Genomic DNA, 25,873 nt, shown 5'->3' on the forward strand with positions numbered 1-25,873 from the left:
AATATAATATCAATGAAGAGCTTATGTAAAGGAAGAGAACATTCTTAGCTCTATCCACCTCCATAAAACAATGAAAGGGTGCTTGAAGCCAATGAGTATCTTACCCAGTCCACAGTGCAGAAGTTGACAGCCTCAGCAAAGTTGAAGCCCTGGTTGAAACCACTGTGATAGGCTCTGGGGAAAGTGATGACAAACTCACCAGCACACTGATTTGTTCTGTAAATCTGGTGACACAGAAAATATTGATTTCTGATTGATTTCTCTGTTACTGAAATGATATACTATTCTATGGAAATACATGGGTGTAAGTCTAGTTACATTGAGAGAGACACTTACCGGGACCCCATAGGACATGAGGGTGTTGGGGTTCATGATGGTGACCAGCTGGTGGAGGAGATCAGGCTGAATCTGAAACAGCTCTGGAGCCAGCTTCTTCATCACAGCCTCAAGCTTTTCTGCAGCAAAGCCAGGTGCTCCATACCATGTCTTCGGCTCCCCCCTTTCAAAAACAAAAAACAAACACAGAGCTTGATTCGGGAACATCATGCAAATAAGGTATTCAAGGTGATATGAATAATTTGAAAATATTGTCCTGACTCCATACAGAAAATGTGGAAAACTAAAAATCACTGATCATAAGCAAAATGGCACTTTGTGTTATGATTGTATATTACCATGTTACAATTAACTTAATTTCAACATCCCTAAATAAAGAGTGGTTGGCCAACATCAGTACCAGTGCAGATAGTTGATTGAGTAGCTCCAGTGGTCCTCGATGTGCCAGCAGAAGGAGGAGAAGCACATGCCTACATAAAGCCAAGGTAGAGTCATCCCACAGATGTCTGCTGTGACATGAGTCAACACTGACGGGTCCATCATCGCCATGTTGTTCAGGTTCCAGCCACACTTCAGGTACTTCTGCAAGAAATCATGAGAAAGAGTTTAGCCATTTTTAAAATATATTTATATTCTGATTCAATGGTACATTGGCAAGACATGAAATTGAAAGAAACGTTTGCCATTATATCATGAGTCTACTACTGTGTGATATACTGTATTGGTTTGGTTACCCATTCATTTCAATACACAGCTGCCTACCTCATCCTTTTCTGAAACCTTAAATCTTCCATTCCTGATGGGGAATCCGCTCCCAAACTCCTTGGAGGCTATATCTGCTCCGTACTCCACTGTGACGTCCTCTTCGATGGCGCTCACCAAGCGCCAGAACTCTTTTTCCACCAACTCTGTGGGAACCATCTGAAACAAACAATAAAATGTTAAAAATTCCATTTCATGACAGTTGTGAATCAATTATAACAGGTCAAAATTGTAAGACCTTCCTTAATGATTAGACATGTTCTACTTACATGAACTGGCATGTTGAAGTAATCAGACTTGAAGGAGTCTGCCATTTCTCCAAAAGCCTGCAAAGAGTAGTCCCTGTATGCCTGCTCAAAGCCAAATGCCTCCTGAGGTTTGCTGCACTCCTGTTCAAAATAAACAAAAAGGGGTAGAAATCACACCTTAATAACAGTTCTCTCTTTTCACAGACAAACGCATAGGTACTCTGAATAGACCATTTAAATTGCTTTTTGAGGAGGAGTGGAAGTGAACCCTGGACCCCAAAGAACTTCCGTTGCGTTTGTAAACAGCTGTTCCGTCGCGGCTGTAAACAGCTAGCTAGCTAACTTTATTTGTTTTCTCAAGGTATTCGCGGGTGGGATGGTCCTTCCGTCCGGGGACAAATCTTAATTAAAGTTGATAGATTTCCCAAAGAAGCATAGCAGCGGGCTGCATTGCCTGCATGGATAGTAATGTTAGCAGCAGGTTAAGTTGATTATTAAGTTAACCATCTATTCTAGGTAACGTCATCTAGCTAGCTCGCTACATATAAATAGGATAGACAGCCATCCATTTTTTTTTTTTTTTTTTTTATGACACAAACGTTAGCTTGATCTGCTAAAAACAACAATGTTAGCTACCTAACAAGTAGCTAAGCTAGCTAGCTAATTAATAATAATATGCCATTTAGCAGACGCTTTTATCCAAAGCGACTTACAGTCATGCGTGCATACATTTTTGTGTATGGGTGGTCCCGGGGATTGAACCCACTACCCTGGCGTTACAAGCGCCGTGCTCTACCAGCTGAGCTACAGAGGTAACAGATAGATTTTCAGTTCCAAAGAGAGAACTATGATAATACAAAAACACAATTGCAACGAAATATATCAAATGCTATATCACTTGAGAATAACAAAGCAAGTCGTAGTCTAATTTTCATGTTTCCTAACCTCAGATACAGAGATCAGTGAAAGCTGCTAAACCCGGTCTGCAAATGAAGGTCCCAAAGGAAGTCCCAAGTCCTGGAGAGACTGAAGGGTATATCTCCAATGGGTTACATGTGTTACTGGTTTACTGTTAGAATTGTTTGTAAGACTGCAAAAATACTGTTAAAAGTATCAATGCATAGACATAGAACATGTACAGCCAACCTTGCTCCTAGATATCTAGCTACTGGGTGTGCACGTTTCTGTTCCAGCCCAGCCCTGACATTCTGCTTATTATTTGTATTAGACACTATTCATTTAACTATTCAATCATCTCTTGTTTTGGAGTAAGATGAATGTCTATACCCACTAACCATTTACATAGACGTTTTTTTTATGATATGAAATAAAGTGTTGATTCTTTGAATGAAGTATAGTGTACTTTTGGGTCATTAAAAACATTCCCTGTTTGTCTGTTTTATTTGGTTGTCACTCACTCTCATTTTGTCTGATGATATTGCACAGATTTGCAGCTGGAGCTGATGTTCTTGATCATTGATTTGGGTGTGACATACGCACAGCAACATCCATTATCCTACCAAAACCATGATCTTGGTTGGGCTAGAACAGTGGTACCCGACCTTTTTTGGTTACTGTACCACCAAGTATATTTTGCTCTGCCCGGAGTACCCTTGAAGTACCCACTCATGTACATTTTACCAGTAAGCCTATGGTCTCATGAGTCTTCTCAAGTACCCCCTGTGGATAAACCAAGTGTCCTAGTACCCCTGGTTGGGAAACACTGGGCTAGAATAACAGTACTTTAGGTATCAGAGCAGGTGACATCACCACACTATGGCTACTAGGGCTTTGTCTCACTTTCTTTCCTTGATTACTTGCATCATATCTCCTCACCTGTATTTTATCACAATTGTATTGGAGGTGAAGGTACAAGGTCCCTACCTTCTGACCTTCTACTCAAATTGGTTTTGAGAAGGAGGCGATGAGAGGAATCGAGGAAGGATGAATTGAGAAAGAGCGTAGCACTCACCTGTCAACTAGCTCACATGCTACACACATCCCTCTGCTGCAACACTCACTGACCTCCTCCGCATCAACCTCAGCAGCCAGCAGAGCAGACTGTGTGAACTGAGTCAATCTAGCACCCACATAATTAATTTTGTGGGTATTTAATTTTCTACATTGGCTCAGATCACACAGTCGGTGGCTGAGTTATACTGTCGGTGGCGTAGGAGCAGGTGAAAAGGTTGTGACTGTAGCAGAGGTGAGCTGCAGGTGAGTTCTAGTAGCAACTGTGATGTGATTCCATCCCCCTGAGACTTGAAGTATTGTCTCCTCCTGTCTACCATTAATGTATCTATATTTTAATACCGTAAGCATCTCAGCTGCGGGAGGATCTTTTTTGTGCCGATTTGCTTCATTCTGCTACACTCACTGTCCTCCTTCTCCAATGGTTGGTATGCTAGCTACAAGTGTCATTTGATTTGGGTTTACGTCCCGGCACCGGGCAGCCATATGGGAATGAAACTCATACATTACATGGCTACTTTGCAGCCCTTGTAAAAGTGACCCTGTAAAAGTGACCCTTCACTGTGGTCACGCTTCAGGATATTTTTTGCTTGCCTCCACTATCCGTGGTCTACCCTTTTGGTCACAGTGGATGTGAGATTATTTACTGCATGCATGCCCAATGCAGACATATGATGGGATTAGTATTGGCCTCGTGGGTATGTCCAATGTACTTGTACATGTGGCTTGTCATTTCTATACTGAAACAGGATAAGCAAATCCTCACACACTGTTTACATTTTGTTGAGATGCTTTCTCCCTTTTAAATGATACTATTAGAAATAGGAAAAGCACTCACATCTGAGCATTTATGTGTGTGGGAATAATTTGCTAATAGTTTACTGATACTGGCAAGATCAGTGTGTGGGTTTTTCTTTTTCATTAGACAATTAATGAGCCTAACCATGTTGAAGGATACCAGATTTGATTTCTACAACTACTGTACATGCCTTCATTAAATGGATTAGTGCAATCCCTACCCTTGTAATGAAGGTAGACCGTAAGGATGACATGCACATTAGAGAGACATTATTAGCAAATATCACCATCATGAGGGTGTGCAGAAAGTAATATTTTAATGTTCATTTGGTTTAATTTCAAAATACATGTTGCTTGTTTCTTAATTGAGTGGGCAATACACCTGGGTAAAATATAGTTGCGTTTTGGAGGAAGCAGACGAAGAGCTAGGAGACACAGATTAGTGAAGGGGGAAAGAGGTTGATAGTGGGGTAATTGCTGCTAGCTAACTTTTGATGTAAACACTTGCGGCCGTCAATCATTGGACTCGTATGCTAGTTACATTTAGTTTAGTTATATTGTTGGCTGCCGTGAGAGAAATTCATCTATCTAGCTGACTAACAAGGTAAGCGGATCTTTCTCTACCTTCACATCACACTAGCTCTGTGGTTATTTGCTGTGCTAGCCAAATGTAGCCAACACCACCAGAGCAAATGGATAATAAACGTTGTCTGATTTTGTTTAGTGGATCTGGTAGCAACAAGTCAATGTGTATAACTCGTTTGTTCCGTTTTTTGGTTGGATCAAGAAAAACGAACTAGCTAGCAATTATGGCACGCTGCAGCGCCGGGTGTTTACTGGGGAACCTCTTGGTTGCGCGTGCATATATAATGTGTTATTGACATTTGAAAAGGTCTATAGCTAACACTAACACATACAGTGGGAGAACAAGTATTTGAATCACTGCCGATTTTGCAGGTTTTCCTAGTTACAAAGCATGTAGAGGTCTGTAATTTTTATCATAGGTACACTTCAACTGTGAGAGACGGAATCTAAAACAAAAATCCAGAAAATCACATTGTATGATTTTTAAGTAATTAATTTGCATTTTATTGCATGACATAAGTATTTGATACATCAGAAAAGCAGAACTTAATATTGGTACAGAAACCTTTGTTTGCAATTACAGAGATCATACGTTTCCTGTAGGTCTTGACCAGGTTTGCACACACTGCAGCAGGGATTTTGGCCCACTCCTCCATACAGACCTTCTCCAGATCTTTCAGGTTTCGGGGCTGTCGCTGGGCAATAAGGAACTTTCAGCTCCCTCCAAAGATTTTCTATTGGGTTCAGGTCTGGAGACTGGCTAGGCCACTCCAGGACCTTGAGATGTTTCTTACGGAGCCACTCCTTAGTTGCCCTGGCTGTGTGTTTCGGGTCGTTGTCATGCTGGAAGACCCAGCCACGACCCATCTTCAATGCTCTTACTGAGGGAAGGAGGTTGTTGGCCAAGATCTCGCGATACATGGCCCCATCCATCCTCCCCTCGATACGGTGCAGTTGTCCTGTCCCCTTTGCAGAAAAGCATCCCCAAAGAATGATGTTTCCACCTCCATGCTTCACGGTTGGGATGGTGTTCTTGGGGTTGTACTCATCCTTCTTCCTCCAAACACGGCGAGTGGAGTTTAGACCAAAAAGCTATATTTTTGTCTCATCAGACCACATGACCTTCTCCCATTCCTCCTCTGGATCATCCAGATGGTCATTGGCAAACTTCAGACGGGCCTGGACATGCGCTGGCTTGAGCAGGGGGACCTTGCGTGCGCTGCAGGATTTTAATCCATGACGGCGTAGTGTTTTACTAATGGTTTTCTTTGAGACTGTGGTCTCAGCTCTCTTCAGGTCATTGACCACGAGGTGAGATCTTGCATGGAGCACCAGACCGAAGGTGATTGACCGTCATCTTGAACTTCTTCCATTTTCTAATTATTGCGCCAACAGTTGTTGCCTTCTCACCAAGCTGCTTGCCTATTGTCCTGTAGCCCATCCCAGCCTTGTGCAGGTCTACAATTGTATCCCTGATGTCCTTACACAGCTCTCTGGTCTTGGCCGTTGTGGAGAGGTTGGAGTCTGTTTGATTGAGTGTGTGGACAGGTGTCTTTTATACAGGTAACGAGTTCAAACAGGTGCAGTTAATACAGGTAATTAGTGGAGAACAGGAGGGCTTCTTAAAGAAGAACGAACAGGTCTGTGAGAGCCGGAATTCTTACTGGTTGGTAGGTGATCAAATACTTATGTCATGCAATAAAATGCAAATTAATTACTTAAAAATCATACAAATGTGATTTTCTGGATTTTTGTTTTAGATTCCATCTCTCACAGTTGAAGTGTACCTATGATAAAAATTACAGACCTCTACATGCTTTGTAAGTAGGAAAACCTGCAAAATCGGCAGTGTATCAAATACTTGTTCTCCCCACTGTAGGTACTCTGTATAGGTAACACTGTAACAACATAGGTACTCTGTATAAGTAACAGCGCTGAACACATTCATATCTTACACTCACAGGAGCCAGTACAGACTGTCTGTGAAGTGTGAATGTGGGATTTTTTTTATGATATATATTTTTTTAGGGGGTAGATCAGCTTTACTATTGCAGATAGATTGTGGCTTCCATCAATGTAATTGTCTGCATCATTTCCTAGCCCCCATATATATTTTTTTATATATGCAGTACCAGTCAAATGTTTGGACACCTACTCATTCCAGGGTTTTTCTTTATTTTTACTATTTTCTACTTTGTAGAATAATAGTGAAGACATCAAAACTATGAAATAACACATGGAATCATGTAGTAACCAAAAAAGTGTTAAACAAATCAAAATATATTTTCTATTTCAGATTCTTCAAAGTAGCCACCCTTTGCATTGATGTTAGTTTTGCACACTCTTGGCAATCCTTTATTATTTCCCCCTAACCCTACCACCCCTCCCCTAATTGGAGTAAACTAATGGACAACGTTTAGGCTTCTACTTCCAGCTTATACATACTATATACATTTTATGGAAAGTATATTTTACAAAAGTTATATTTTGTTTGTTTTTAGTCCCATCCTTCAGCTACCCTCAACCCATCCCATAGATCTCTGAAGACCATCCCTATTTGCCATATATTTTTCAACTGTGCTGTGATGTTTCACAAAAAGTTCTGAAACTTCCTATTCTCATTGTTTCTACAGATTGTAAATTAAAGATAAACATTTTTGATAAGAGTATTATTATACTGAACAAAAATATAAAACGCAACAATTTCATTTATTTTACTGAGTTAAAGTTCATGAGGAAATCAGTCAATTCATTAGGCGCTAATCTATGGATTTCACATGACTGGGAATACAGATATGCATCTGTTGGTCACAGATGGGCCTCAGGATCTCGTCACGGTATTTTTGTGCATTAAAATTGCCATCGATAAAATGCAATTGTGTCCGTTGTCCGTAGCTTATGCCTGCCCATACCATAACCCCACCACCACCATGGGGCACTCTGTTCACAACAGCAAACCGCTCGCCCACACAACACCATACATGTGGTCTGCGGTCGTGAGGCCGGTTGGATGTACTGCCAAATTCTCTAAAACAACGTTGAAGGCAGCTTATGGTAGAGAAATTAACTTTCAATTCTCTGGCAACAGCGCTGGTGGACATTCCTACAGTCAGCATGCCAATTGAGACATCTGTGGCATTGCGTTGTGACAAAACTGCACATTTTAGAGCGCCCTTTATTGTCCCCAGCACAAGGTACACCTTTGTAATGATCATGCTGTTTAATCAGCTTCTTGATATGCCACACCTGTCAGGTGGATGGATTATCTTAACAAAGGATAACATGCTCACTAACAGGGATGTAAACAAATTTGTACAAAGAAAATTGAGAGAAATAAGCTTTTTGTGCGTTTGGAACATTTCTGGGATCTTTTATTTTAGCTCATGAAACATGGGAGCAACACTTTACATGTTGCGTTTATATTTTTTTCAGTGTATATTATTGATCAATTAACTATGACTTTTCAAATCACCCAGCAGTGCTATTTGCAGAGTTACCTCCAGGTAAATGTTGCAATTCTTCAGCCATTCCTGAAACTGCGACCAAAAACAAGCTACATATGTACAGTACCAAAACAAATGATCTAATGATTCGGTCTCTTCGCAGCAGAATCTGCAGCGCTGGGATGGTTGTATCCCCCATATACTGTATAACATTCTATTGGTTGCAAGAATTTTGTATGAAAATGTAAATTGATAAAGAATCCGGTGTTGTTTTGTGTATCATTTCATAAACCATGTGCCGTGGAATCAGTACATCAAAAATCTCTTCCCAACTATTTTGCAATCTATATGGCACAGCTGTCATTTTTTGGGGTCCTTAAATGAAACTGGTATTCTTTTTTATTTATCACAATTTTCTTTAAGCAATTTTGGTCTTTAATGCAGGGCTAACAGACAAGTTCCTTACTTTCTCCCACTTCCACTTGCCTCTTCCATTTGAATGTGGTTATTGGTGTGATGAAGTGAATAGACATCACTACTCACTTGAGCCAGGCACTTGGGGCACCTCCAGTCTCCTTTGGGGACATCGTGTAGAGGGGGTATGAGACAGAAGGTGTGGTAACTGGCGTCACAGCCATCACACAGCAGAAGACGATCCTCGTCTCTTCCGCTACCACACACCAGACACATATACAGGTCCACCTACAGAACAGAGGAGGGAAGAAAGGGCTTTGTTCCAGCTGTTCTTCACTCCTGTTATTATACAACTAATGAATAACCAAAGGGACTACAACTCAACTTTTGTTCACATAATCACATTTGTTCAAACGTCCTATTTGCTGCACAAAAATACATTATACTGTTGATAATCCATTTAAGAGTATTCTCTCTCATCCAAAGAATGGATCAAATAAAGCCACACTTACTACACTCACTGCAGGAGGTGGTGCATCAAGACTTGGTTTTTTCTTATATCGAGACTTGTTTTTGTCTGCCTCGCTCACCGGCTCAATGGGTTCTTGTTTCACTAGAATGGGAATTTCTTTTTCTGCAAAGAAAAATGACATATGATGAGCATAATAAGGAACATCAGATGATTTAACTCATGAATTACCCATGGTGTATCTTATACCCTAGCCTGAATATCGTACATGACCTTCCAATATTCACACTTAAAATGCATGACCCAATATATGGATTGAGTAGTATACAAGTGTATGGATATTGGCACCGATCACAAATATTGTGTTAACTCTACTGTGGTTAAAGTAAAGCCTTGTTGGTACTGACCTGGCTCGGGCTTGGCAACAAAAGAGCCCATCCTCCTCCTCAGATTTGGTCTGTTGTTCTCACAGGGTTCAGTTCCTGGTTCTGTCTTCACACAACCTGACTGTGGGTGGAGAAATAGAGTTCTAGTTAACTATTGTAACTGCCACTAATGATGTTACAAAGTTTATATGCAATAGAGAGAAATGTGTCAATGCATTCATGAATAATTAAGATAACACCCATAAGTCTTTAGGCAAATTACATTCAAATTGGCCTTCTTATGCAACTCCTCCATTTTGTGACTTAAGGATTTGAAGGGGATAGAGTAAAGTAGATGGTTACAAGGTAGTTGTGCAATCTGAATTACTGGTTTTAAGAAGAGTTCTTCTGACAAGTGTGTGAGGCTCTGTTCGACAAGGGCATCCACCTCAGCTCTCATCCGCTTTGCTCTGCAGGCGCTGTTGAAGCAGGACTCGGTTGGCTCAACAAATTGCTGCCTCTCAGCCAGGTCAGGGGGTTTACACTCCTTGTCACTCGTGTCAACTGGCAGGGTTGGCTTCTGGACAAGCTACAGGCATATACATTGTAATATTAAACAATACATACAGTTAATCCATTACAAATGTAGAATAAACGTACAACCAATAACAAATCAAAAGACATGGCACACATCTATGGCAGCAAGGACACCCAGACTATGATAGCGGTGCACAGACAAAGCACTATGAGACCATTTAAAACAAAGAATGGTTGTATTGCAGTCTAACATTTCTGTGTAACCAAAATCTCCAGACTATGCCATAGACGTGCTATCTGTTAATTCTTAGATAATAACCATGAGGCAGACATACCTTGTCAAGTTCAGGAGCAGACACTAAACGCATCAGCTTGGACGCAAGCTCTGGTGCCTAAAACAAGAGAGCTTGCAACATTAACAACAACAAAGACCCAATCTACGTTCACTCTGTACGCTTTCTCTACAGTGTTCAATAAATGTATTCAATATTGAAAATTATCCTCACTAGACATTAGACAAACATACTTCCAGCATAACAGCAGTAAAACTATGGTTGATCAGTGCTCAACTTGCCTACAGATGAGCCAACCAAGCACTTAACACAGCATTAGCTGATGCATAAAGCTGAGTGCAATGTGAATAGACACAGACAGATTAATCATGAGTGTTAGGCAGGGGTTGGAACCAAATCGAAAACCAGAAAATAATGACATTTTTCGAGGAACAGAACCAGAACTGAGAACGAAAGGGATCTATACTGTTCCGGAACAGAACCTTTATTTGTAAAAGCATGGGAACCAGTTAATAACGTTCTGGGCCTTTTTTTTTTGTCCCACAAAAAACGCAATGCGCTTATGCAAAGCCCTCACTGTCACTCAAACTTATTCCAGTGTCTTCCTGCCTGCCAGCTGAAAATCTTTGCCCGTGTGTGTGTTTATAGGCTACCTTCCCCTCCCCCTCCCTCTGAAGCATGCATAGTCTACTGTAGCTACTGGCGTTACAGACGTGATTCAGAAATGATCAATGCTAGTTATGGATACTATAGTCTTCATGTTACACAATGGATTTATTAAGTACAAAAAGGTAAGACATATTTTTTATATGGTACTGCTCTGCACACACAAGCTTGTTAGCTTGTTATCTAGCTCTGGTCTAGCTCTCGAAACCTCTAGGCAGCATTATGTGTAATGTAATGGAATCGATAGTCATGATCAAGGGCTAGCTCTGGTCCAACGTTAGTTTAGCCAACTCTCTGAAGTTCAAAGACATTCAAAGTTCCTTCATAGAAGCCACTCCTCCGTAGATATAATTCTGTGGGCCTAATTCAGATGGGCCTAATGCATGTCATAACAACAAGATGGCCAGCGCATCATGCCCAGCGCTCTCCTCACCTGCAAAATTTCAGTTGCATGTCGCACCCTACACTACACTTGTCTCTCCAATGCATAGCTTGCCCGCTCCATAGAAAGCTGCTCTATCCATTGGTCAACTAATTTAATGTCGGGTGAAATGTAAAAAAGGAACAGAAAGGAATGGTATAAACCGTTACTTTTTGGGGATTTTAATCGGTTCAGAACTTTATTTTTCTGGTCGGAACAGTGGAATGGAACGTTAAAAAAATAATGGTTGTGTTCATAACGAAACAATTGGAAAATAATTGGTGTTGGGGCATCTGTCCAACTTACCAGGAAGTTGGCTCCGCTCTGGAAGAGGTTGTAGGGGTAGAGGAGTCTCTCATAGTGTGACCGTAAGTGAGAGCCAACAGCCTTGCCAGGAGCAAAGCCCATCTTAAGCGCAATCGCTGTCCAACGTCTATCGCGACACACAATATCAAATCCACCCTCATCTGCAACATTCTGAAATAAAATGTGTCAAAGTTAGGTAGAGTCATTGGATTCTGTTCAATGCTATTTAAGATGGAATAAATGTATAGTAGTTTGAAACAATGCTAAACACTAGTGATGGGGAAACAAAGCTTCTTGAAGCGTTGATGCTTTCCAGCCAATTGTGTCGAAAATAGTTTCATTACGCGAGGCTTTGATCAACACAGTGTACACTAGTGGCACCTGCTGGTCAAAAGAATTTAGAGCAACCAAATTATTATATATAACGTCCCACACGCCATAGCGCATGCGCAGGGTAGCCTTTTTGTCTTCTACCGAAACTAATGCAAAGCCAATCAGGTGGTTGTTTGACAAAACAAAGCTTTGGACGTCATTGATCACATGATTCTGATAAAATTATACAGGCATCGGCACACTGCTTCGAAGTAAACTGCTTAGTGATTTTGACACATGCCTCGGAGCTCCAGTATCAAATCTAACATCACTACTAAACACCCAACCTTGTTGAGTTGATACAGGTCCAATATCTTCCTTTCCACATGAGGAATCTTCAGAGAACACCCCTGCAACTCCCAGAACTTTGCAATCTGGTCCAAGAAATTAAGCTTGACTCTGGTCTGTGCCTAGGAAAGGGAAACAAGGGTGATATATTTGTCACTGTAGGGATTTACATTTAGAGAATCATGGAGGTGATAAGTCTCCTGACTCAGATATGTGATGCAATAAAAAAAAATATTTGTGCACTGAAAATACTATTTTTCTGCTGACCGGCCCCTGCGCAAACAACCTTTGACTTTCCTTTCACCAAAGCTTCTGAAGGGGGTGATTAATAATGGTAGGCAGTAGGCACAATAGAAAACCTTCAGTGCTACGTCAACTAGACAATTGCATTGACAGGGACCCTGACCAATCAGTTTAATTTCCCCTTATAGGCCGGGGTGTCAAAGGGGTGCATATGGTTCATATCTTCAAGGGTATTGTACATTAAACTAAAATCTAGGCTACACATCATGCAAAGTGACTTCCTTACCAATGTTCCCTCTAACCTGCGCGAGTGTGCGGGCCCGCAGCTCCCTGGGACTGCTGCGCAGAAGAAATATCAGCGCGCACAGAGAAGCACGAGATAGAACTTTACTCAACTTTCAAGTTTTCCCCCTTAGTTAACACTATCAATGTTTCCCTTTACTGTGGGAATTGTGATTGAATCAACGCAATATTAGCCACTTTCAATGCAACATACCAAAATAAAACAAACTGAGCAAGACTTAGTATGCAAAACTAACTATGCAAGAGATTTTGTTGTAAGCAGAACGCATCGGAGTAGGATTCTATTGCATTGACATGCAAGACTCAGCCAGTACTCTACAAAGACCGGTGCGGCATAACCAATCAGAGCTGCAGTAGGCCTATATGCAAATAAACCATTGCCATATATGGATCTGTGCCATTCACTTTGAACTGGACTGTGTTTACAGCATGAGGGGTCATGAGTAGATGCGCTTGTTTTGAAAGCAAAGCGAGAGCTGCACGTAGCCACCTGTGCACATTTGTTCATTTCCTTTGCTAGTTAGTGAGTTATTAGCCCAGTTATAGATAATCTGTAGTCAGCAATGGGGGAGTGATTGCTTCCTACAAGAACACAAAACGTGTACATTTCTAGACATCTTTGAAAAGCGAGTCAGGTAAAGAGCTTTTTTTTCCTTCAAAAGTCTCATGGAATGTAGGCCTATATTGAACACCACACGTTGGCTGCTACTGTAGGCTGAATGATAGAACAGCTATTTCCATGGTAAAATGTTATGTGATGATCAAATAGCCACAGTAGCCTACTTGACCACTGTCTGAAACTGTAACTTAAAGCAGGTACAGCCTCAGCGTTCACAGTAAACACGCCCTGGAAATTTTCACAACAAGTTTGCGCTCAGCAGACCTGAAATTTGCTCAGTGCTGAAAACATTTTGAGGGAACATTGCTTCTTACCTCCAGTTCATTTAGCCTCTGTATCCGAGGAGTGAAGTGCAGTCTGTCAACATCACATGCAAATGGAGGCTGCCAGTCCTACGAGGATACAACAAAATGTCATTATTAATATTTGACTTAAATATTACACATAATAAATAGGCCTATTGCACAGCTTAAGAAATTATGCAAAGTGTACCACATAACACCCAGCAGTATGGGGACATCTTACAATAAACCAGTCATTGCCCTATATGGGACACGTGTCAGTAACAGATGTTTAGCCTACAACTCTGTAAGTCTGTCTATGGGTCTACCGTGGTCAGTGAGTTACATCAAAATCAACAAAAACACTTTACATTGGCCATCGGCCAGACCCAACTCATTTTGCTTTATGTAGGATAGATGGAGTCTTTCTTTGAAAGGAGGTATTGAAGACATGTATAATGAATTTAATTTCACATAAATAGGTCAAGGTACTGTTCTCTCAATACAATTTGCTAGTTATTTTACAGTTACAACATGAGCATTGTAGAGCATACAGCACGACTTATTCCTCATCTTAAACCCACTAACCTAACTAACAACACCTAAAGACCAACAAAATGGCCAGATGGAACTCAACAGCCAAGAAACGGTCGGGCCTACTGAGTGAACATTCCATTGCACCAGGATATTTCCATCCATCTATGCAATTACTTAGCACTAATTTTAGACTAATGGATAGTTATACCTAATACTTATCTTTTTTTTACCTGCACTGTTGGCGCATAAGAATTTCACTGTACCCTGCGATTACATCTGTGACCCTGTGCATGTGACTAATAAACTATCTAATACTATATACATTATATGATTGATGCCTATTATTAATTTATGGATTCCATCTTTTTGGGTTCAGGGGCCCTTTTTATTTCAGTTTCCAAAAAGGTCACAGTTAAAAATATGTTGAGAAAAATATAAGTTTAGGCTACACCAAACTGGAGACTAATAAATAAAGGTGATCCTTAGTTGTGGGAAGTTAGTTAGAAGTTTGTCTGAATGACATCAAAAACAACATTCATAGTAGCTAAACAACCAACATCAACCGTCTCTGTAAAGTTACAACTCTTTGTCATTACCAGTGACTAGGGTTGCAAAAACTTTCAATAAATTCCCTGGTTTTCACAAAATCCTGGTTGGAAATATTCCCGAAATCTGTAGGGAATAAGCAGGAAATTCCCAGTCCTCCAACCAGGATTTCTGGAAAACCTGGGAATTTATTGAAAGTTCACTGAATTTTGCAACCCTACCAGTGACTATGGTCAGACAATGTCAAAAGTTTGCCTATTATTTTTGATCTACCAAGCTAATCAATTAAAGACAAGAGTTCCCAGAAGATACCGACCCTACTGTTACGCTTGTTTACACGGAGCTGCACTGGGGTTAAATTAAGACACTGTGGAGACAGCGTGAGATATGGGTCGGAAAACATACCTCAATGCAGGAATGGGATATGCCACTGTACTCCAAATTGTACCTTTATCCACACTGATACATAGAGAATATTGAAATACTGATCGTTTTCCCAGAAAACTGCCATTTTCGTCCTCATGGCACGCTAGCTAGCAGTAGCCACTATAGCCATTCTGGAATGGCAATGTCAGCCAATCAACTCCTTTGTTGTTCAACTCCATGTGCCATTCCATAATGGCTGTTATACAACGGGTGGTTCTAATCCTGAATGCTGATTGGTTAAAAGCGCATTCCTGCCGGTGTCTATTCCACAAGTTACCACCGGCTAAATCTATGACGTTAAAATGCCCTGACTGCGCAATCCACTGTCTCATCAGCCCAGCCAGGCAAATTATAAACTTGATCTCCACTATAAAAAGCATCTAGACATTCTCTCACATTTCTTTTAGACTGACATTTAGTTTTCAACAGCGGAGATTTGTATAAACCTTGCTGTCTGTCTCTCCAACATTTGCAACATTGTTTCAATATTCAAATTCGATCTCCAGCAGTCCCATAGTAATGAACGTGTAGGGGTCAGGACGAGACAGACAGGCAGCGTTTCTCAGCCAGTCTAAATCATTAATCAGCTGGCATCATTTTTATGGATATATACAAAGAAATGTCAATTGAAAAAAGGTAAAACGAAATGAAGTGCAGCTAGTTTGCAGTCTTTACAGCTTCAGTGTTTGAAGTGATTGTGTTACTGTAGCTGTGTTGTTGGCTAGCTCCTGTGAACAACAGTGTCCTGACGAGAGAGCACATTTTCTATGCCAGGCAAAATCGCGCCTCATTAGCTCATTGTTATGTATGTTCCAAAATAAATGTAACTAGAAAACAGCTTAAACAAATGCAGCTACTGTTGTTATTCTTTTTTAAGTTTGATGTGACTAAGTTAGCCGTAGTTGGCTAGCTAGCAAGCATGGGATAAGAACATTGCCAGCCAGTATGGCATGGAACATTTAAAAGGAATGACTGGGTCGTGTCCATAGATACAGAACACAAGTATTTCAATCTTCTCAATGGAGCAGTGTGGTTACAGGTACAATTTGGAGTACAGTGGCATATTCCATCCCTAGATTGAGGTAGGTTTTCTGACCCATATTTCACGCTGGCTCCACAGTGTCTTAATGTAGATTGCGTTCAGACCCCAGTGCAGCTCAGTGTAAACAAGCATAACGGTAGTGTCGGTATCTTCTGCCAAAGACAAATGGTGTATGCGTGTGTATTGTTTTCTCGCCTGATAACAAAACTAGCCAATTTAGCAACCGCTACGCTAATCAATTCCCACCTGTCAGTCTCCACGTAAATTCAATTGACATAGCTAGTTTTTTGGTTTATTGAATGCTGTTTGTTTTAAGTAACTAGCTAGCTAATTAACTTGTATTTTTACACTAAACTGACAGACTTCACTGTCGGTCATTGCACTTGCTAATTTGACATCTGTCGTTAACGAAACGATAATCTCACGACTTGTTCAAATCAGCTAACGTTAGCTAGCTAGTTAAATTAGCTAGCAGCCGGTTTCAGTGATGATTGAAGCACAAAGATAACATTGTCTAAGCAGGTTACGTTAGCAAGTTATTTTCACTAACGTTGCCTGCAGCTACACAATGCCACTCATTCAGTTGGTCAGGTAGCTAACGTTAGCTATTAAAACTAGTTAGATTATGTAGCTAGTTAACTATAAACATTTTAATGATACAAAAGAATCAGCAAATCCTTCATCCGCCATGTTGAAAAGGTCCCTTTAACCCCCCGTTTGTAGTTGATGTCAGTCTTGTTGTTAAAATGGTTTTAAAGAATCTGTTAAACCATTCAGCAGCTCGACCACACTTACCCGAGGCGGGCGGACCTTGCAAATACCCGTTTTTTCAGCAATTGGACGTATCTTATTTATATAAGCAAAAGGATCGGCAAATTCCTCCCAGCTTGGTTCGAAGACTGGGCACTCCTGAGGCGGCTTGAACTCGTCCGGCCGAGGCTGGGTCATGGTCGTGGTCCAATCTTAGAGCTCAGACAACACAGGTAGCCTGGTCACAACAGTGTGTCACCTTATCTTATGGTCTGTCCGGAGGTCTATCCTTCTAATTTTCCAATGTCAGGTTCTCTTGAAGTCAATCCGGATCAACAATACGAGGCAGCTTAGTCAAACACACATACACACACAGTGAAACGAATGTTCTAAGGCAGTGACTACGTCCGCCTAAGAAAGTAGATACTATATAATTTTTCTAAAACCTCTTATGTTTGCAAACTCATTCTCTGACCTTAGACATCAATCCTACTACATGTTAGACATTTTAAATCAATATAAATTAAAGGCTTTTATTACATGGATTGTGATTATTGTCGATTACACTAACATATATTTCTAAAATGATTCGTAAATATTTTCCAATATTTCAATTATTGTTAATCACATACATACATTAATATATAAATATACAAATACCCGTTTGTTTTGACACACCATTGTCGTGTTGAATTTAGTCTAATTTACACAGAATTATGTTGTTGGTAAAGATGGAGTATAAACTACGCATACATTACTACTTTCTTTCGTCAGACCCTAATTAAAACAAATTTAAAACTAAATCGTAATGAAACATATATAGGCTATTTATAGAGGCCTATTATTAAGTCACAAGATTGAATGCACCCCACTGATGTGCTCAGTGATGTAGCCCACAGTGCATTTGAAGCATATGCTACATCCAAACCAACATCTTCATTAAAGTGTCAAATATTTTTCGTCTAACATAACATCGTCTTATTGACAAGTTCAATACACGTAATTGTGCACCATGATGAAACAATATGATTTCAGAGTATTCATTCTTGAAAATGCTCTTCATTGTATCCTCACTGGCTACACTGTTTACTATCGCGGAGGGATATTTTCAGGTGACACCTTCACCGCTGCCGGAACTTGTTCTTTAAATAGCCCGGATGGAGTATTTTGATTGGATGTATCTGCTTAGGAGGGGGCGAGCATTGATGAGTTTTGATATGTAACACAGTTTGAAGCTAGTCACAAATTGTATCGATGCGCTCCACAATAATGATCCAGAGACCATAGCCCAGTAGCAACAGTCATCAGCTCACTGAATGCAACCAGCAATGGGTTACAACTGTTTATTACAGAATTATAAAATATTTATACATCTATAGACTCATAATATACTCATAATATACTGTTAGTAAACTAAATATAAACCCTCAATAAATTGTTACTCAAGCAGAACATGACACCAGAACGTGGGTAAGGTTCTCCAATCGACTCTTGGTTGAGTTTGGCACAGCTGTAACATGTTAAACATCATGAATTTCAAAGAACTAAGCAAAGAAAAAATATATTGTGCAATATTGATTTTATTCAGAAGCTGAAAACTATTGCAATTGGAAAACATGGCACTTTGGAACTTACACATTAACAAGGCATTAATAAACCGCAATAAAAGTGCATCTTGCTGTCCATACGGTTTTTACAACTTCAGATGTTTTGGTTCAGGGGAGGCAGATACAACAATATATTGTTACAAGAAGAAAGAATACAAAGAAGACAGAATATTACATTTTTAATAGACAGATAGGACATCATGGTAATTTGGTTCTTAATATTCCTCACCCGCTTCATCATCATCAGATCCTGTGCTTGTTCTGCCCAGCTCTTCATAATCCTTCTCCAGACAAGCCAGGTCTTCTCTGGCCTCAGAGAACTCTCCCTCCTCCATGCCCTCACCTACATACCAGTGCACAAAGGCACGTTTGGCATACATGAGGTCAAACTTGTGGTCCAAACGGGCCCAGGCTTCAGCAATGGCAGTGGTGTTGCTCAGCATGCACACAGCCCTCTGGACTTTAGCTAGATCACCTCCAGGTACGGCAGTCGGGGGCTGATAGTTGATCCCAACCTGATTAGGTATAAACAAATAAAATGTAAAAAAGACCCCTTAGACCACAAAAGAAATATGGTGTGTACCTCAAATTGCAAAATAAACCATATACAGGAGGCAATCATATTACTTACCTTGAAACCGGTGGGGCACCAATCCACAAACTGGATGGAACGTTTGGTCTTGATATTTTGAATGGCAGCATTCACATCTTTGGGAACCACATCTCCACGGTACAGCATACAGCAGGCCATGTACATGCCATGGCGAGGGTCACACTTGACCATCTGATTGGCTGGCTCGAAGCAGGCAGTGGTGATCTCAGAGATGGTCAGCTGCTCATGGTAGGCCTTCTCAGCAGAGATAATGGGCGCGTAGGTGACCAGGGGGAAATGAATGCGGGGGAATGGGACTAAATTGGTCTGGAACTCTGTGAGGTCAACATTCAAGGCACCATCAAAGCGTAGGGAGGCAGTGATGGAGGAAACGATCTGACCAATCAATCTGTTGAGGTTGGTATAGGATGGACGCTCAACGTCAAGGTTGCGGCGACAGATGTCGTAGATGGCCTCATTGTCCACCATGAAGGCACAGTCGGAGTGATCCAGGGTGGTGTGGGTGGTCAGAATGGAATTATATGGCTCTACCACAGCTGTGGACACTTGGGGAGCTGGATAGATGGCAAACTCCAGCTTGGACTTCTTGCCATAGTCAACAGACAGGCGCTCCATCAGCAGAGAGGTGAAACCAGAGCCGGTGCCGCCTCCGAAGCTGTGGAAGATGAGGAATCCTTGTAGCCCTGTGCACTGGTCAGTCTAGGGAGAAAAACAATTGATCAACACTAGGGATGCACAATATATTGGCCTTAGCCTATATTATTACTACATTATGACTCAAAGCCTTCCTTTGACTATATGACCAAGATCAGGTCTTAATGTGATACTTACCATTTTACGGACACGCTCCAGAACCCCGTCAATGATCTCCTTCCCCACGGTGTAGTGTCCACGGGCGTAGTTATTGGCTGCATCCTCCTTTCCAGAGATGAGCTGCTCAGGATGGTAGAGCTGCCTGTACATTCCCGTCCTGACCTCATCTGCGGGGAAAACAATCACTCATCAACACATATAGGACATCAACTGGAAGTGTCACCTAAATTACCACACAGTAGTATCAATTTATTGTTGATTTGCTCTTGGTTGGCAGTCCTGTGCATTGATTTTATGTAGCCTATAAAGCTGTACTTACATCCACCTGCAGTGTAATGTAGATGCACAATTTTAACAATCAAGATTTGTAGTATTTATTCATGTTCAGTATTAACACTTGAAGTGCTACAGTAGTGTTAGTATTTTGATTAATGCACACTACTTACCTGACATACTATAGCTCATTAGAAGTACCATGCATTTAATTAATTATTACTTGACAAGGGCTACTTATGTGTACTTTGGAGCAGCATATGCTGTGTGTGGGCTTTCTTTATTCATTCATAGTTTTTGTTGTTGGCCCAGTTGTTATTGTTGTGAAAGTTTGGGATGCGTATCACTAACAAACCCCTCATTTATTCAACATTTAATTATTTTATCATCTCTTCATCTTTTTATCAATATTCTACACCATCACTTACCAAGTCCAGCTTGCTAGGTCCACAAATACAGCCCTTTGTTCAAGCTTTCCTGAGCCACGCTCATTGAAGAAAGTGTAAAAGGGGTTATCACCGCCACCACCAATGGTCTTATCGCTTGGATACCATGCTCCATCCAGCACAGGTCCCCGCCCGCATGCATTCCCAATTAGCACTCCTGCCTGGCCCATGAGGATGGATATGCATTCACACTACACACGTATAATCACACACACAAAACATGAATGATGGGTGGAGGGAAACAAAACGTTACAAATGACATCGCTTACCAACCACCGTTGGCTCCAGGTCCACAAATATGGCCCTAGGAACATGGCGGCCAGAACTTCCGGTGTTGAAAAAGGTGTTGAAGGTGTCAGTCCGTGAATGAGGCCCCTGGTCCTCTTCATTGAACACCCCGTCAGGCCCCACACCGTGTTCCAAGCAGAAGAGTTCCCAGCAGGCATTGCCCGTCTGAATGCCCGCCTGGCCCACGTGGATGGAGATACACTCTCTCTGTTGGCAAAAAACAACAGCATGACTACTTCCTGTTCCTCAAACCATCTGGCTGAAGTGGAAAATACATAAACAGCAAAGCCCATCTGACACACAGATACTGTAAATCGGAACTATATTTACACACAAAGGTACAAGGAATTCAACTATGCTGACATATAGGATTTATTAATAACAACATTCCTGTATGTTATCTTTTCACCTTTAGCTGGTTATGACACCTCAGTAAGCACATTCAATACCGAATAAAATGTTGACAGAAAAGCAAAACCAGATATAGATCAGGGAAAGATCAAGATGTATCAATTACCACGTGGTTCAAGTAATTAAAGGAGCTTGGAAAGATGCAGCGGTCATCCCCCTCTTCAAAGGGGGTGACACTCTAGATCCAAACTGTTACAGACCTATATCCATCCTGCCCTGCCTTTCGAAAGTATTTGAAAGCCAAGTTAACAAACAGATCACTGACCATTTTGAATCCCACCGTACCTTCTCCGCTATGCAATCTGGTTTCCGAGCTGGTCATGGGTGCACCTCAGCCACGCTCAAGGTCCTAAACGATATTATAACCGCGATCGATAAAAGACAGTACTGTGCAGCCTTCTTCATCGACCTGGCCAAGGCTTTCGACTCTGTCAATCACCACATTCTTATTGGCAGACTAAATAGCCTTGGTTTCTCAAATGACTGCCTCGCCTGGTTCACCAAATACTTCTCAGATAGAGTTCAATGTGTCAAATCGGAGGGCCTGTTGTCTGGACCTCTGGCAGTCTCTATGGGGGTGCCACAGGGTTCAATTCTCGGGCCGACTCTATTCTCTGTGTATATCAATGATGTCGCTCTTGCTGCTGGTGACTCTCAGATCCACCTCTACGCAGACAACACCATTTTGTATACATCTGGCCCTTCATTGGACACTGTGTTAACAAACCTCCAAACGAGCTTCAATGCCATTCAACACTCCTTCCGTAGCCTCCAACTGCTCCTAAACGCCAGTAAAACTAAATGCATGCTCTTCAATCGAACGCTGCTTATGCCCGCCCGACTAGAATCACTACTCTCGGCGGGTCTGACTTAGAATATGTGGACAACTACAAATATCTAGGTGTCTGGTTAGACTGTAAACTCTCCTTCCAGACTCACATTAAGCACCTCCAATCCAAAGTTAAATCTAGAATCGGCTTCCTATTTCGCAAAAAAAGCCTCCTTCACTCATGCTGCCAAACATGCCCTCATAAAACGAACTATCCTACCGATGCTTGACTTCGGCGATGTCATTTACAAAATAGCCTCCAACACTCTACTCAGCTAATTGGATGTAGTCTATCACAGTGCCATCCGTTTTGTCACCAAAGCCCCATATACTACCCACCATTGTGACCTGTACGCTCTCGTTGGCTGGCCCTCACTACATATTCGGCGCCAAACCCACTGGCTCCAGGTCATCTATAAATCACTGCTAGGCAAATCCCTGCCTTTTCTTAGCTCATTGGTCACCATAGCAACACCCACCCGTAGTATGCGCTCCAGCAGGTATATCTCACTGGTCATCCCCAAAGCCAACACCTCCTTTGGCTGCCATTCCTTCCAGTTCTCTGCTGCCAATGACTGGAACAAACTGCAAAAATCTCTGAAGCTGGAGACTCTTATCTCCCTCACTAACTTTAAGCATCAGTTGTCAGAGCAGCTTACCGATCACTGCACCTGTACACAGCCCATCTGTAATTAGCCCACCCAACTACCTCATCCCCATATTGTTATTTATTTTGCTCATTTGCACCCCAGTATCTCTATTTGCACATCATATTTTTCACATCTATCACTCCAGTGTTAATACTAAATTGTAATTATTTTGCACTATGGCCTATTTATTGCCTTACCTCCATAACTTACTATATTTTGCACACACTGTATATAGATTTTCTATTGTATTTTTGACTGTATGCTTTGTTTATCCCATATGTAACTCTGTGTTGTTGTTGTTTTTATCGCACTGCTTTGCTTTATCTTGGCCAGGTCGCAGTTGTAAATGAGAACTTGTTCACAACTGGCTTACCTGGTTAAATAAAGGTTCCTTTTTTTTTTTTATATATATAAAAAAAAAAGTAATGCCAAAAGTAGAGAGCAATATGGTAGCTCCAAATTTAAAAGAACTATGTCACTCTAAATAATGACCCCCAAAGATCCTGAACTCAAATCTAGTCAAAGAAAAATGATTTATTCCTTTGATAGTCGTTTTCCCGGACACAGATTGACCCTAGTCCTGGACTAAAATCAGAACTAGGCCTAATCTGACGCTAGGAAACTGTACCTAAGTGTTTAAATAATATATTTTAGACAGACTGCCAGACACATGTTTCAGCAAGTCCAGATTGTATTCTTGGCACTGGATCTCAGGGGGAGGGTATTCTAGATTCTCACAAGGTGGTAATACACTGACATTTGAAAAGGAAGTGGCATCAGTAAAAATTTAAAACTAAAATGCTGTGTAATAACACAGTAAGTCACAAAGAAAAATATAACTCTTAAATCAGGAATACAAAGTAACTTATTGTATGATGACAGGAAAGGGGTTTGGCATGCTTGCTATACTTTTTAATGGCTTATTCTTTAAAAAGCACATGGTATCATGCATAGGCCCATAGGCTATGTACTAGACTACATTTTTTGTTTATGTACACAATTGATATAGAAAGTTACTGTATCACATGACATTGCTTTCCTAGACTCCTGCCTAAATACAGGTAAAGTAAGCTAATCTTTTAACAAATTAATGTGTCATTTGAAGGTTAAAAACCTCATGAAAGTTTGTCAAGTTTGTCAAGCATGTGACTCAACCAGCTGCGTCTGCCCCTACCAGAGACGGAAGAAGAAACTCGCTGTTGTGGTTCAATAAAAGTCAATGAACTAAGTAGACCAGACCCAGCTGATATTGCATTGGTGTCTTTAGGACACCCAGTAAAGTAGACCGGAACTGACCCTTTTTTTTTAAATTGTAAAAGGCCTGAGTGAACTATCTTCATTTATCCACCATATTTGCCCATACCACCCACCTTTCCGCTTCCTCACCCAGCCTCAACAGATTCATCGGAATTCTCTCTTTCAGACACAGACAGTATACATTCCCGCACATACTGTATTACCACTGAGTTTCTAAACCCAGAGGCGCAACAACGCAAGACTTCCGTGAACGCTTGCGAAACAGACCAAGTAGACCAGGCCGGGGTTTGAGAAGTCAATGAGAAGTGAAAAATTCTTAGTTCTTAATTTTCTCAAAATCTAAAGGCACAACCTAGATTCGAGACAATGTCTTAAGTAGTTGAACATGTTATTAGTCCAACGTCGTGAAAGTGACACGTTTTAATTTCCCTAAAAAAACAACTGTATATCGAAGGAGTTCGGTGCGAGACGACCGTTAGACATGATGACGTGTTTCTGCGCATGAGCTTAGCTAGCCAAAGTCGCCATGACATCGCCTACAAGTGTGATCAGGGATTTCAATTGGCGAAGCAGTTTCTGCCTATCTTCATACTGTCGGCAACTGTCTTTTATATTACATTGTTAGAACGTAGTAACAAAGTATCAACATTCATACTAATGGATACATTCAATTGATGTGGGTAGGGCCCTACGCATGGCTGCTATAGGCATAAGGCAATAAAACGTTTTTTCAAATGAAACATCTGAAATCGTCGAGTAAATGTTGGTCTACATTTTCAGACTGCATGAACATTACATTTGCCAATGAGCATGGCAAATACTAATAACTACTGAAAATAGGAAACATTTACTTCCCGCATTTAGTATTTCAATGTAAAAAGAGAACAATGAAGTTATGTAAAGTGCGCGCATACCATTTCCTCCCGTCAAGATTCAGATGATTGAAGACGCGTAAAAAAGGTTGAGACAATTTATTGTTAGCATACAGTAAAGGCACAAAACGTTTTGCTACAGCTCCGTCGACAAAAGTATCCGCCAACACAGCAATGTCAGGCACCAGTTGCATGCGACTGGTGTTTTTATAGCCTGGGTCTGCGCTGCACTTTGAGCACACCGCCCTACACAGTACTGAAATACCTGAACACTCTAGTCGAATTGTCATTGGATCCCAGTGGTGACGGTGGAGGTATGATGACATTTCAAAAGTTGATTTACATGAAGCCTACAGTATATGTGATTTGGTTCATACTCCATCTACAAGCAGATATCGTTGTGGTTTTGGGGGGTAGCCCGGTTGGAACTGAACCAGGCTCTGGCCTTGGGGCAGTCTGTCATAAAGCTCTTATCAAGGATCACAAGACTACCCCCTCAACTACACACCTTACAACTACAGTATTGATGTTTGTGAACAACACAAATATTTACATATACAGTATACGTGATTTGGTTCATACTCCATCTGTTTATCTATGCATAGTCACTTTAATAACTCTACCTACATGTACATATTACCTCAATTACCTTGACTAACCGGTGCCCCTGCACATTGACTCAGTACCGGTACCCCCTGTATATAGCCTCACTATTGTTATTTTTTACTGCTGCTCTTTAATAATTTGTTACTTTTATTTCGTATAATTGTATATTGTATTTTTTGTGTGTGAT

The 25,873-nt window shown here is 41.0% G+C and overlaps 2 protein-coding genes across 3 annotated transcripts in view; both read right to left on the reverse strand.

The window, feature by feature from the left end:
- Positions 1-17,412, reverse strand: part of LOC311149865 (lysine-specific demethylase 5B-B-like) — a 35,061-nt gene extending 17,649 nt beyond the window's left edge. Inside the window, exons 1-14 of the mRNA XM_084187105.1 lie at positions 17,067-17,412; positions 13,754-13,831; positions 12,274-12,396; positions 11,615-11,785; positions 10,264-10,320; positions 9,780-9,980; positions 9,434-9,533; positions 9,079-9,191; positions 8,687-8,845; positions 1,368-1,487; positions 1,099-1,257; positions 737-918; positions 337-499; positions 105-224 (exon numbers count right to left, since the gene is read on the reverse strand). Coding sequence (XP_084043231.1) covers positions 105-224; positions 337-499; positions 737-918; positions 1,099-1,257; positions 1,368-1,487; positions 8,687-8,845; positions 9,079-9,191; positions 9,434-9,533; positions 9,780-9,980; positions 10,264-10,320; positions 11,615-11,785; positions 12,274-12,396; positions 13,754-13,831; positions 17,067-17,219 — 1,899 coding nt within the window. The 5' untranslated portion in view covers positions 17,220-17,412. The remainder of the gene's footprint in view (positions 1-104; positions 225-336; positions 500-736; positions 919-1,098; positions 1,258-1,367; positions 1,488-8,686; positions 8,846-9,078; positions 9,192-9,433; positions 9,534-9,779; positions 9,981-10,263; positions 10,321-11,614; positions 11,786-12,273; positions 12,397-13,753; positions 13,832-17,066) is intronic.
- Positions 17,413-18,583: 1,171 nt separating this feature from the next.
- On the reverse strand, positions 18,584-25,338 carry LOC311149974 (tubulin alpha chain). Of its 2 annotated transcripts, XM_084187193.1 has the most exons (5): positions 25,123-25,338; positions 21,043-21,268; positions 20,073-20,221; positions 19,260-19,940; positions 18,584-19,143 (listed from the first exon to the last, which is right to left on the reverse strand). In XM_084187193.1, exons 1-5 carry the CDS (start codon positions 25,123-25,125, stop codon positions 18,844-18,846), a joined length of 1,359 nt encoding a protein of 452 aa, XP_084043319.1. In that variant the 5' UTR covers positions 25,126-25,338; the 3' UTR covers positions 18,584-18,843. The 2 variants fall into 2 exon arrangements, with proteins under 2 accessions (XP_084043319.1, XP_084043320.1); XM_084187194.1 differs by lacking the exons at positions 21,043-21,268; positions 25,123-25,338 and adding an exon at positions 20,756-21,027.
- Positions 25,339-25,873: the final 535 nt, after the last annotated feature.

This window comes from Coregonus lavaretus (assembly GCF_964263955.1).
Source record: "Coregonus lavaretus genome assembly, chromosome: 22".
NCBI lineage: Eukaryota > Metazoa > Chordata > Actinopteri > Salmoniformes > Salmonidae > Coregonus > Coregonus lavaretus.